This window comes from Convolutriloba macropyga, chromosome 5 (genome assembly GCF_964194025.1).
Source record: "Convolutriloba macropyga chromosome 5, txConMacr16.3, whole genome shotgun sequence".
NCBI classification, from domain to species: domain Eukaryota; kingdom Metazoa; phylum Xenacoelomorpha; order Acoela; family Convolutidae; genus Convolutriloba; species Convolutriloba macropyga.
The window spans coordinates 28,822,481-28,836,829 of NC_134472.1; the positions used below are offsets into that span (position 1 = coordinate 28,822,481).

General features: G+C 34.8%; 1 protein-coding gene across 9 annotated transcripts in view; it reads right to left on the minus strand.

The window, feature by feature from the left end:
- Positions 1–333: 333 nt before the first annotated feature.
- LOC142339295 (uncharacterized) overlaps positions 334–14,349 on the minus strand; it is a 44,071-nt gene continuing 30,055 nt past the window's right edge. For all 9 annotated transcript variants that reach the window (XM_075389222.1, XM_075389226.1, XM_075389225.1 and 6 more), the window contains 3 exons: positions 11,025–11,206; positions 5,448–5,626; positions 334–832 (listed from right to left, as the gene is read on the minus strand). In XM_075389222.1, coding sequence (XP_075245337.1) covers positions 614–832; positions 5,448–5,626; positions 11,025–11,206 — 580 coding nt within the window. In that variant the 3' untranslated portion in view covers positions 334–613. The remainder of the gene's footprint in view (positions 833–5,447; positions 5,627–11,024; positions 11,207–14,349) is intronic.

Below are 14,349 nucleotides of genomic sequence, written 5' to 3' on the forward strand. Positions count from 1 at the left end.
CCGTTGTAAAGTTAGAAAATTGGAAAAAAGTGGATCAGCGGCCACTTTGATATCAAACCTACACAAAACGTTCCCTTAACTTGTTGCAACTTGATGAATTGATTGGATATACAACATTTCTGACACTTTTTCTTGTATTTCGGTTCATTTGTCGTTTTCCTGGTGAGATGAATAAAGAATCCAGCTTTTCTTGGCCTCATATTAGCCCTTTGCAATAGTTCGTGGCCATGTAGGGTGCCTTAACCTCTGTGGTGGTCCTGTATAAGGTGTTCGCTGCATACAATTTTGAAAGATAATTTTCTCAACTCGCAACTGTCAGGATGATTCGAGTAATGGAAAAAAATCAAATATAGACTCAAGAATATTGACGGAGTTACAGCATACAATGACATAAATAGATTAAATATCTCACAGTCAAAATAAATAGGTGTTTTTTATTTAAAAAATAGTCGGTTATTTTTGAGAACGCAGTTCATATTAAATTTGAATTCTACTGTAGAAACGTATCTCTCCATAGCATAGGCATTGTTGTTTTTAAAATAGCAATCAAGTTCAACATAGTATCTTGTCTCATATTATGGAAACACATTCGTAACACGCTCTTCATCAGAGATTAAACAGGTTCAGTATCGGCTGTGTTCTCTGTCACAATGCTGGCAGCGTCATTCACCAATCCCGCTCTAGCCAAAAAACTTTTTCCCAATTCTGCTATCACTCGATCTATCAGAGAACTTCTGATCTCGAACCTCATGTGGAGACTCTTTGACTCCGCACTTTTAGTGGACTTGAGGCCAATATGAAGACGCGCTTTATTCTGAAGATCTTCAAGAGCCTAAACATAATGATCGGTATAAATTTTAAAAATTAAAAAGTCTTCCGTACCGAACTCCAAGTCTTAATCAGAGCTGGAAAAGACTAAGCCAACTCTAATTTGATAAATGGGTACTAGAAAAGTCCAAAAACAAGTCAACAAGACTTGTTCAACACTTGGAAGTTGAGTCCCGAGTCAAAACAAGCTTTTCGAAAGTTTTCGAGCACAGTTTTGACCAATTTACCGGCGTATTATGAATAGACATTGAGTGCATACCAAACAGTAAATAAGCAGTCCGGGGTCTATGTGGCCAAGATTGATTGAGCCAATTTGAGGGTATACTTCTGCGCCGTTTTCAGCCATTTTGGGCCGTTTTTGCTGCATATTGTCAAATTTTATCAATTTTCACGCTCTTGAAATGTCAGTTACTACACGATGAAAAATCTTAAGAACTGGTAACACCGTTACGGTGCCCGTACTGCCCCGGGGACCAATTATTCAAAGTGCACTCAGCGATCCAATATATGTTGTCCGGTTTTTTTCTTGACGTTTTCCCAACTTTTTTGACGTTTCCTGACTACTTTTGGCATTTTAGAAACTTTCTTGACTGCCAAGACTTGGAATTAAGAATTTCCAGGTCTTGGTTGAGACTTGCACAAGACTGACAAGTCTAGAATGTGTTATGATCATAGTTCTGAACCAGTACGGATACCTAGATTTGCCATCAGACTTGCCCCGTACTGATATTGATTTGGCATTAAGCGCGGGTACGAATACATTTATTAAATTCTTTTGTGCTTGAAAATTGAGACACGATTTCTTGAGGCTCTAAAAAATTATCTTAAGGAGGTGCGAATCCAAATATGCGATGCAAAAAGGTACAACATAATAAAAAGTATTATATTTTCTTGTTAATGTCAGTGATAACATTATAAAGCGGTTGTATTCATTCAAATCGATTTTAAGTTGACCAAATTTAGCATAGTTTCTGCCCAAAATTGATTGCGAAAAAACGATCCAAACATAATTACCCCGAAAAACAAACGCATATATTACAAGTCCAATTCAACAAAAAGAAAAGAGAAATACACCTTCTGAACTAAGCCCAGTATTGTTGATACTGACCATTTGTCTTTCTTCACCTGCTAGATAAACTAAGGGTTCAACCCAAGACTACACATCCTTTTGCAAGACTGTCTTCGAGAACCTTGCAAGATCTTGTACGATAACCATTTATCTGGCAAAAATCTTAAAGTCAACCATTCATCCTGCAAGTATGAAAAAATTGGAACCTGATCAAGCAGTATCAGCATGGGACGAGAAAGCTGTTCCCGATAAGTAATTTAATTATGGCAAAAATTTAGAACCAACAAAAATTTTTTTTGTACCAACAAAACCATAAAATTTGTACTTTCTGCGCAAAATAAAAGAACGAAATAATTTAGAAGAAAGTTTAATTGTTGATTTGCGAAGCACGAATTAGGACATCTTAAAAACAAGTTAAACGAATGATAGTAACAAATAATAATAATAATAACAAATAGAACTTTTTTCATATTTGTAGAACTTAACATAACGGCGAACGCAAAGGAAGCCGAAGTGAAATTAAGCCGACAGAAAAGCAAGCCGAAAGTTATGTAATAGTTATGTAATCTATCAGAAATAAAACATTGTTAGCCGTTACAATCAATACTGCGCGTAGTATTATAGTTCATAATGTATTCGGATTTTTTCTGCTAGCGCCCCCCGCTTAGTTAGGCACCCTCCATTTATAAATGTGTAAACAATTGTTAAAGCTAAGCAATCTTATACGTGAACAAATATGAGCAATATGCATTTACTAAAAGCTAGCACAGCTATGGTTTGAAAGTATTACGTATTCAACAAAAATTTGTTGCATATAACGTATGTATCAATAAAAACTTCTGTATTAGAAGATTTTTGGTGTTATCGGCTACAATAAGGGTTGATCTTTAAAAACTTTTCAAGGAAATTCATGTAAACGTGCCTTCAATCTACCTAGACACTGATGTTTCAATTAAATGCAAATATCCTGCTTACAATTCGCGAAAACTTAGATTTTGGGATGTGCAAATTTAACGGCTATATAGGCCTGCGGGCGCTAGCAGAAAAGATCCATGTATTCCAATGCACCAAAGAAACAAAAATACGTCAATTTTTAGACATCTTGTGGGTACGGGCCTCAGCGGACCGCTGTCCATGGCCATGCCTCTCATCCGCTGTGGGATGTAATCCGTAAACCTCGGGCCGGTTATCGCGGCGAAGCCAAAATAACGGTGACAGTTTGGCGATAATAAAAGAAGCCGATATGCCGCTATAAATTAGCCGAGTGCTAATAAAGAAGACAACGAAGCAAACAAACAGGAGATACCGTTATTATAAACTGTACCTCGCGCAATAACTGAAACACACTATAAATTGAAAAAAGCAGTTAGCTGTCTGGATTGCAACGGTCAACAATTTGTTATTTCTGAACGATTACATAACTATTTACGTAACATTGAGTTTACTTGTATGTCGGCGAACGTTCATTACGACGCAGAGGTATTCCCCAAAATTTCCACCTTAGTAAAATTGGCTCGAAAACTAGATACATACAATGAACGAAATTAGGAGACATCCTTTGTATCTTACTATTCGCAAAATGGTTTCCGCCAATTCTGCGAAATAAAAGAACATTCGGAACGAAAAGTAGGTTACAATTGTTGAGGCACGTTTCCACTCAATTTAGGTATCTATTATTCGCGCGCATTTTGAGCATGCAATGAGCACTTTAATAAAGGTTTAATTGAAGCATTCAAAGCTTTAAAGTACTTTAAATACATGCAACCACAAAAACTGATTTTTTCCGGGAAATCCCTCGAACATCAAAGTCTGTGTATCTCAATGTGGGACTGGCCGATTTTAATAAGTAGTAATAAATAGTACTAATAATTAGCAATAAGTAGTAATAAAGTACTATAAGTAGTATTAAAGTAGTAATAAAGTACTACTAGTAGTAATAAGTTAGGCTTAATTAAATAAGTAGTAATTAAGTTAGGTTTAAATGCGGATTATATGCGAAATCGAGCTACATTGCGTGCGAAAAATCGATATATAAATGGAGCAGATGCGTGATACAAGCCGTGCGAAAAATAAATTATAACGTCTGTACTTGTATTTCGCGGCTAGGATTAGGACACTTTTGCGAACACGGGTTGCTAATTTCCCTTCCATTTTGCCAGTTTCTGCTAAAGTAACTATTTTCCGCAATATTGTTCCAATTTCAATGTATTAATATAGTAAAAACGAACACGAGATATACGCATCGGGCATATCAGCCCGTGACGATTTGGGTATACCTCTGCGTCGTAATGTTTACTTCGGCTTGATTTGCGTTCACCTGACAATTTATGCTTAATTAACAGAAATTAGGTTGTTCTGTAAATAAAAAATATCCAGTGGTTTTGTTTCAAAACCTTTAATAAAACGCACGCAATTTTGTCTCGGGAAAATTCTGCGAAGGAATATGCACGATAATCATTTGCCTTTTAAGATCTCTCAATATAGCCATTTGTTCTCGAATAGGACGCGGATATAGTCGAAGTGTTGCTTAGTAACAAAGATAAAGGTATCAAAAAAGTGATAGGTTTGATTTTTTAATCACTCAATGTTAGCTATAATTGCAACTGGTCACTTTAAATTAGAGTGAAAAAAGGAGTTACGTTGAAGAAATCATATTTTGATGAGGCAAAGCCATGTCCCACGACAATTTCAATATAATAAATCACTCAATCGCTTTAGAATTAAATTGATAACAAATAATGAAATATCACCTCTCAAATATTCGATTGCGTTTGGTTGAAAAATTTCCAGTCTAAATTTATATTGAAATTCAGATGAAAAAGTATTTGATTCTTATTTTTTTTTAAAATTCAGTTCTCTCAAAAGTCGACAATCTATATTAGTCAGAGCACTGCAGTGAAGCGGTGTCCACGGCCATGCTCTTAAATCTCTTTAAAAATTAATTTTGGTGCAAGCGCGAATTACAGAGCATGTACTGTTGACTGATATGTACAATGAATTCATGATCAAATGTAAAAATTAAAGTACAATTGATCTCATCCTAAAAGTACCTAAATCCTACTATTTACAGTAAATCATCAAGTTATTGTGGTAAAACCCACGAAGCACACTTGACAAACAAATTAATCTCTTAACTGCTTGATTAAATGAAAAGTCAAATCTCGCAAACTAAACAACAAAAAATATTGAACACATCACAAAAGGCACGCAAAGTTGCTTTCATTTCCCCAAAAATTGTACAAACAGAGCTTTCTCACTTTGAAGTAGGTACTGATAAAGACTCGTGCCCTAACATCATATGCTTTTTCCATTTATTTTACTGTCCAAATCAGTACTGGAAAATCAGTCCTGAACTCGAGAGCAAAATTTTAAAGATTGGACGATATTATCAACCTCGGTATGCAAAGAAAAAATGGTTGGCGAGACACAATGTGAATCCCAATTGATCAACATTGACTCTCATCCAACGATTTAAAATATTGAAAAAGTCCCAAACTTTTTTTTCAAAAAAAGCGGTGTTGAGTATGCATAATTTGTGGAAAATGCTAACTTTTTCGCTGGGATTTCGTTTGAGTTCTCTCAAACCTTCCAGAGATCTGATGAATGTCTGCATAAGGTCAAACACAAGAACATCTTCTGGTTCATCATACTTCTTGAGAGGACTATGCACTTGGTCGAATGGTGCCTTGTAGCACATCGGCAGCACCGCTAACCGACTGGGATCCGTTTCTGAAATGAACAAGCTGATTATGTAACAGAAGACTTTGATTTCCCTTTAGAACAAACCCTTGAACAAAGCTATGCTTTTAGAAATATGTATTCCGCTCTTGCCTTCCTTCGCTTTGCTTGAAACTGTACAAGTTTTTTAGGGGCTGCAAGTCATTATTTGGTACATGAATGCGGTTTTGCTCCTTCAGTTTGCGGTTTTCAACTTTCCACTAAATCGATTTCAGCTCATTTTTCCAAAACCGCCACTACTCAGGAAATTCTTCCCCTGTAAACGGGAATTTACTTTGAAAAAGTTATTGTTATTGTTCCGACCCCTTGTGAGGGGGCACTATTTACTCAACTGGGTTTTTTTTGTTCAGACAAATTTGACCGATCGATATATTCATCGTACAGAGTTGTGAGTGGTATCATTAAAAAGCCCGTCCAGCGTAGAATATATAATTAAAAAAATCTTTGTGAATTTTTGTTTCTAGAGCGAGTTGTCGTGGTTTAAATTTTTGAGAATATTAGACAGATTTGCGATATTTTTATTTGCATTTTCAGGAATTTTTGCATAAAATTTTGTCAATTTTGCTAAAAAATGTCAAAAAAATGTTAACAATAGTACTGTTCGATTTAATTTTGAAGAAAAAAACATATTTTTGACTTCTTTGATTTATTCTTTTGGCTAAAAATTTGGCCAAAAAGTTCAAAATTCAGCCTTTTTCATCAAAAATTGCCCGAAATAAGCTTCTTTAATGAACTTTGATTAAATTTACCAGAAATGCACGCCCAAAAACAACTAAAATAATCTTTGCAAACTACAAAGGGAGCTAGTCCTACCTCCACTTCCATCGAAAGTATTCTGGAATTAAAATTTTATATTTTTTACTCACTTTACTCTATGATTATGAAAAACGCAGTATTTATTTTTGATCTTTTAACTTACAAATTACCCAGAGATATAACAGTCGAAACAATTGAGTGTTCTTAATGGACAAACAGCAATGACAAAGTTGGTTTTGGTCCAATCCTGGACTGTTACAATCGAAAAAAAATCCGTTTGTGCTCAGTCGGTCTCTTCATAAACAAAAAGTCGATCTTTTTTATCTTAATTAAAGAAAGAACAATTTAGATCAAAGCTCAGTATTCATAGGTCCATTTGACTGATAAGGCATCTCCCAATTAAAGTATCTAGTTTCTTTATTCGAAAGAGTTCGTTCGTTTTGACTTTTAAAAAAGTTTGATTTTAAAAAAAAACAATGGCTTATTGAACTTTGCCACCATTTTTCTCTTAATTTGATCAACTTGTAGCTTTGTGTCAGCAAAAAAAGAACGTTTCTTCTTCCTCTTCTTTCTACTGAACTAAAATTTCATACTTTTGCCACATTAGGGGTTGGTTTTCTGTCTTTGATACTACTAGATTTCACATTTTTTTTCTATTTTTAGGCATTGGCCCATTTTTCACTATTTTTTCCTGGTTTTGTCACATTTTCAAATTATTCAAACTTCACATATTATTCAAACTTCACAAACTTCACACATCCAAACTTCACATATCACACAATGGAACAAATGAAAACCTTAAAAGGCATGGATTATGGTTTAAACGGCTTCGACACCACTTTCTCAGAGAATTTATTTGATTTTTTTTTTAAAGTTTGTCTTTAACTGTCGTTTTTACTTTGTCTTCTAATTATTATGAAATTTCCTATAGTTTGACAAGTCGCATTGATTTTTTCTGGAGGAATAAAAGAGCCTATTTTCTGATTTGATTAGATTACTGACGGCTTTCATGATTTTGAAAACAAATGTTTTCGAAAATAAAAAAGCATTTTTTAACTTTTGTTCTTTTTGTCTACTTTTTACATAGTTGCTTTTAATATCGGTCGCATATGACATTATTGTCGGCCAGAGGAGGTGCAACTGAACAAAAAAGTCTAACGTTTTTAAAGATTTCACTATGAAATTACAGGTTTCGACACAGGTTTTTTTGCAAAAAAGGTAACTAATTCTTGAATTTTGTTTAAAATTGACAATCTTTTTGTCGACGTAAGAAATAATCTGAAAAATCACAGGTCTTCAGCGCTTCCTTTGGATAAATAAACGAATATTTTCTTTTATTTCAGTTTGTAGCTAATGGCTTTCATGCATTTGAAATTAATTGTTTTCGAAAAACACGAAAGTATCAATTAATATTGCCTTTTATCTCTTTTTTTTGTCTACTTGTTACCTAATCTCATTTTGTACAGAGCACATACCACATTATTGGCGTTTCAGTAAGGCTCAACTGAACATATTTTTATAGGCAAAATAAGCCTTTACGGCTTCGACAGCGTTTTCTCGCAAGGTTCAATTGAATTTTCGTTTGTTGTCTCTATTTGTTTTTCTTTCTGTAACCGCATAAAAAACGAATGAAGAAAGTCTTATTGCCCTCATATAGGAGCGTATAGGATCATGATTATGTTGGATGTTTTCAATTGCTATCTATTGGTTTTCATTACTTTGAAACTCATTATTTTTAAAAATTTAAGCCGACTTTTTAGCTTTTCTTTTTTCTGTTCTTTTCTGTCTAATTGTTACCGAGCCTTTTTTATGGAGTGGTCCCATATCTTTTCTAGTGAAGTACAAGTTGTTTTGTTTAGTTTCAGTTTTATCTTACGTTACTTTGACCTTGCCAATAAGTTTTTTTTTTAAATGGACAAAAATTTTTGGATGTAATTATTGTTTGTTGTTATTGTTCTTTGATTTTGTTGTTCGTCTTGACTTGCTTTCTTAATAATTGCTGATTCCATCAATCTAATGCGGCATTTTTTACTTCCTGAGTTGTCTGCGTTGGAGGTGATCTTTTTGTTCATACACATTTTTTTTTGAAAAGAACTAGAATTTTTGGGGGTTTTTCTATCTGTTCCTCATTTGGTAGACGTTTATGCCAAAAATGCGGATGAGCTGGGTCAGAACTTTATGTGCAAATGCACATTACCGAGCCTCCTTGTTATTGTCATATAGTTAGTTGTAGTTACTTGTGATATCAGTTATTATAAAGTTAGGCAAGAAAAAACAGATTTTAAAATCGTTAATAATACCTCAAAAATAGTGAAACTACTTGAATTTGTCTCGGTCTCCTAGTATTTTGCGGAATATTTTAAAAAAAGATTAAACTTCCTCATTAGTTAGTTAATTATCACAAAATCTAACGCTAATTGGTTCAAGTCAAAATTATTTCAGAATCAAGGATTGAAGGCAAATCCAGTGAAACTGCTAAACTGTCGTTATCAATCATTCCATAATCTAATTGGTTCAATCTTACAATTACTCACCTGAAGCTTCAGATTTTTGAAATTACATGAAATATGAAAAGGATTTCTAAAGCGTTGCTGAAACCCAAGATTTCTTTAGTACTCTTTCTGAAGTAGTCCTTAATGAAAACTTTAAAAACGACCTATAATTGGCTTAGATAAAAAATGAATTGGGTTTGTTATAACAAAAAGCAATTATGTAAAAAACATTTTAAAAAAACAGGTTTATCTGAGAAAAGAAACCGTGTATTTTTCTTGAGAAGCATTCACTTTACAATCATTGATAGGCTCACTTCGAACTTGCTGCTCATAAATGGACTTGAATATGTTGTCATTTGTCTCAGTCAATTTCTGAGAAAACAAAAATAAGCAAATGGTTATAGCGCTGATCCATTAACCTTCAATCAGACATTGCAAACTCTAAAACATAGCCAGAAAAACAGACTCCGGAAACAAAATTAATATTCAATTTTCCTAAAAACTGAAGGAAACTTAAATAACTTTAAACATCAAACTTAAATATTCAAAACAATAATCTAACATTCCCTTAAGGACTGCAAATTTACATTATCTTTACAAAAAGACGTACAATTGAAATTTCACGGAGAAAAAGCCGACGCTTGAATTACTAATTAGCATTGCAAAATAGTGCTGATTATAGCGCTGATCCATTGACCTTCAATCATACAAACTTTGTCCTCAATTGAATATTAAGTAAAACAGTGTAAGAGTCATTTTTTGAGAGAGGTCAGTCCCAAAAATTCAATTTGGGGTCCCCTGATTTTAATTGAAACGCGCAAACAGAAAAAAGCTGAAGACCCCAAAAAAGAACCAACGAACCCTACTTTCGGAAAAAATCTCCTTGCACTTGAAAAAGCTAACTATTATTTTTGAAATTAAGAACTGATAATATCGATCACAAAAAGAATTGCAACTTTAATCAAAAAGAGGAAACAAACCATTTTAATTATAAGTTGTCATTCACTACCGTTGGCTGATTATAGGTCTAATCAATTGAGCCTCTATTATACCGCCAATACCAATTCAGCGAAGCCTGTCTTTTAAATTCCACCAACTCATATCTTACACCCCCGAAATAAAACCCCGTAAATCTAATTAATAAAATAAGTAATACTGGATCAGTACTAAAATGAGTGTACATATGAAATACGGGTAGTCAAATATTATGATGGAGTCATAATTTCAGTTTGTTTGACAATAATCTCACAACGGGGAAATTATTTTAGGCACATTTTTGAATTGAAATCTGGCAGTAGTTAGATTTTACTCAAATACAGACAAAATTTTTTTGAAAATGATTTTAGTGAAAATTTTTATTGAAATTCGGTAAAACAACGCCTAATTTTCAAAAACCTCGAGCAATCACATAACGGAAAAATGAGAAAACGCATTCTCAATTAGACTAATCAAATAAAGATAAATCGAACCCTCGTGGTGAACTCCTTAAAGCTAGATTTAGTGGTCATCGCTTTTAAACTTTTAAAAAAAATCATGTATCCTGCACTTTTAAGGCCTTATCTAATTGCTTTCGGCATTTACTGTATTCTATTTCGTTGAACCGAACAATAACAATAATAAACAATTGCATTAAAAACTTCAGGACTCAAAAAACCTGCTACAAACATTCGTTGATAGCAAAAACTTAATTTCTAAAATCTTTGTTTTCAACCAATCATGGTTGGTTTTATCACTTTTGTTCGGATCAAGAAAGAAATTTCTCTCACTGCCTTTTAGGACCAAATCTTGAGGAATTACTCCAGTCCTCGTGTCTCGCTTTTCGCCTTCAGTGGTTCATGTCCCATAGAAACAGATGAAATTATTTTGTGCTCCCCATTCATTGACATCAAGTAACTTTATTTTACCGATTGTGTGACACTTTTTAAAAAAGAAAAATTTGCCTCTAAGTGAGTGGGGAGAGATAGTTTCTAACGTTTGATAGGAAATTTTCTTTCGTGATATCAAAAACGCACAATTTTCTGTCAATCATACATACAGCGCTGATCTCTCACGAGCACTGCGATGAGACAGTTTGAAGAATGGCTTTTAATGAGTTTCTTGGTTTTATAGAAAAAGGTGATAATAGATTAACAAAAAATAACCTTTACTATATCCTCTGCATCGTCGACGACAGTAGAGACGGAAGCAAAGTGACTCGAAGAACGGATGCTCAAATATAGTTGAGGCCGTATCTGGGTCAGGAAGACACTCCTCCCACCAGAAAACCAAAGCACCAGTCTCAAATGTCTGCATGATCTTGTGAATGTTAATGTTTCTATCATTCCTAGAATATAGCAACCCCATTGGCACCGCAACTGTCTACTTTCACCAAGATATAATGATCATTATCTATAGCTGATCTTTTACATCCTTAGATCATATAATGGTCACGCCCTCGAATGTTTTGAATGATCAATGACAAAAATTACCCATTATATTTATTTGGCCAGTGAAAGCCAAAATTATGATAGATGGGGAGTGGTCGGTCGGGAAATTTAAAACACTGTAACGCCAGCATTAATAAATTAACCCTTGACGTATCCCTAATACTAGATGCTAAATTCTAACGTGCATGGCCATGTCCCAGCGGCCCGTGGGACGTGATATGAATTTATTACAATCGAGCATGAGATTAGTTTGACCAAAAAACTGTGTGTTCTTTTTCGGTATAACACGGTTGCTGAGTATATTTATGAGCGCTGGTGAAAACGGTGGGCGTGTCAAAATATAGTCTTTTCAGTTTAGTCAATCAAAGATAAGAAATCTCTAGTTCTTGTTTCTGCTTTATAAAGCGCTGAAGAAGTCACTCACCATAATTTCCACGTATTAAGATGCGATGTGTAAGTAACTCAAAATAAGCATAGAAATTGTACCAAGTAGCCCCAACCGAAACGAAATAAAAATGTATTTTTGTGCGTGCCAATCCATTGTGCGGTTGTGACAGTTTCATATTAGGTCAAACGGGCCGCTGAGGCACGGATATGGCGCAGGAGGCATGGCCAAAAGCATGAACTTTCTTTCAAAACATTCGACTACGTTAAGTGTCTCCTAAATGAGCGCATAGCATCACGGTGCTGGCAATCTCTAATCAAATCAGATTGGGTTAAAAGTCTATTTTTGACACATCTTACACGTCATCGTATTTATGTCAATGCTTACGGTGCTAAAACAATCGGTTGAAAGCGAAAAATGGGACAGTAGATCGATACTAAATTATTGAAATAACGTTTTGGCCTATCAGATTTAAGCGCTCATTTATTATATAGCGTATAACGTTTTCTGTTGTGATAATTTGCTCGGTTGCGATAGACTCATATGTCGTCTAACGGGCCGCTAAGGCATGGCCATGGCTCGCAGGGAGTGGCCAGAGGCATAAAATTGTGAACTGGAAATTTTATGCCAGTTCACAATTAACACCTAATTTTAGCTAATGAGAATAAAGATTAATTTTCAAATTATAGTCCCAATTTTTCTGTTTTCAATCTATTGTCCTTTCGATCTATTGTCCAGTCACCAAAGTTTACATCCTATTGAAAATCATGCAAAATTTGTTGAGTATATTATGTAGTAATAAGCCAAGGATAAAACAGTATTAAGACTTTCTTAATTCTGATTATCCAGCAATCAATTTTCTTTATCTTGAAACGTCTGCAACTTTTACCAGCGCTACCATGTTAATTATTCTTGCAAAATATTTTTGTAAGTGCTATATAACCTTGTTCCTAAGATTTAGTCCTAGATTTGTTCCTGAATACAGGGAAAAAATTTAAACTCCGCAATTTGTGCAAAGCTTAAATTTCTGGAAATTTCAGAGAGAGAAACAGAGTTTAAGGGAGAATTGCAATAACTTTCTGTTTGATCAGACCTTACCTCTTTAGTGTTGAACCACCAAAAAAAAACAGACAGAAATATTTTTTATCAGATTTAATTTGAGCTACCTGTCAAAAAATTAACAAATTAATCTCACGCAGCTTGACTCAATTCAAAAAATCCGGAGCAAAATAAAGGTCGAGCGAACATTAAAGACAATTTGAACACATTTGAGGACCACATTTCGGCGCAATGTCATGATTCTACAACTTCTATGTAATAAGTGCATGCACACCACAAACGTACATCTATCATATGCTTCAAAAGAGCAAAGTAGCTCCTATGGTAAAGATAAACTAATGGTTAAAAAGACGAACAATAGAAGCTCGAACAACGCAAGCTCGGTTTCCTCTTCAATTTATTCTTTTTACCAGTTGTAGAGATCTGCCTTGCCCGAAACAATTCCCAACCCAGGGAGCGAACTTCGCGAACTTTTAGATGCCTGCAAATAATTGTGTGTTACTCAGAGAGATGTCATGAGTCAGTGCTGACCCCTCCATTTCGAAATGTAGTGGACTTGGTGCGCCTCATTTGTTTGTTTGCTAGATTTACAACCTCTTCGGAAGCAAACGTTCGAAAACCACTCAACAATTGATATGATTTGGATATGCAAGTTTTTTTTGTTTGTTGATCTGTTAAGTGGCGTCGTAAAGATCACGTTCAAATGATTAAAATTTCTTGTTACCTAGGTACTACGAAGAAGGTGCATCATGCAATTGGAGAAAAATTTATTGAACATAAATTAATGGGAAGCAAAACTTTTCAAATTGAGTTGATCGATCAACGTTTTGACATAGGCGGTGCAACACGCCGTCGACAAATTGTGACGAATATTTAAAAGTTTTAATGCTGTCAATGACACTCACAAACAAGATTGACTGGCTGTTGATGTTGCTTTCTCTTTGTCCTGAATATCCGCAAAACAAGATGATGAAAAATTATGTTACTGATGAGGCAGAAAAACTCACTGAAGGGTATCCTGAAAAGCCGTTAGCATTTGATGGAAGATTTAATTTTTCAGATTAAACATGCTTAACTTCTATAGCCAACGAATTACTATGGCATGAGTCGATTTTAATGAGCATATCCAAGCTAACGCGAGATGGTGCGTAATTTGGAACTTTTGTCACAAAAGAAACTCCCTGAAACAAGATTTAAAGAACACTACGTCGTAGTATTCGCGGTTAACAGCAGAGTAGTTTCCCTGTTCCTTCTGCAAAAACTGCTAGCATAATCCATTAATTTCTCCCTGATTTTTTTGTTTTTGCCAGCACCGCTCCAATATCCGTAAGTGACGCAGCCGTGCAATGGACAGCTTTCATTCGGAAAACATTAGATGGAGTGCGCATTTCCGGTAGAAACCAACAAGCGACGTGAGGGCTGTTAACTGACGGATTGGTAGGAGGAAGGTTTTTCTCAAAGGCATCTCTCTCGGAACGGTCAGTAGCAGCAGAGCTAATGCTGGTAAAATTTATGTAGGGCTCTAGCAAAAACCACTGCCTCGTACGAATTACGTACTCTGCTTCAAAAAAGATATACACTTAATCAGATTGTAGA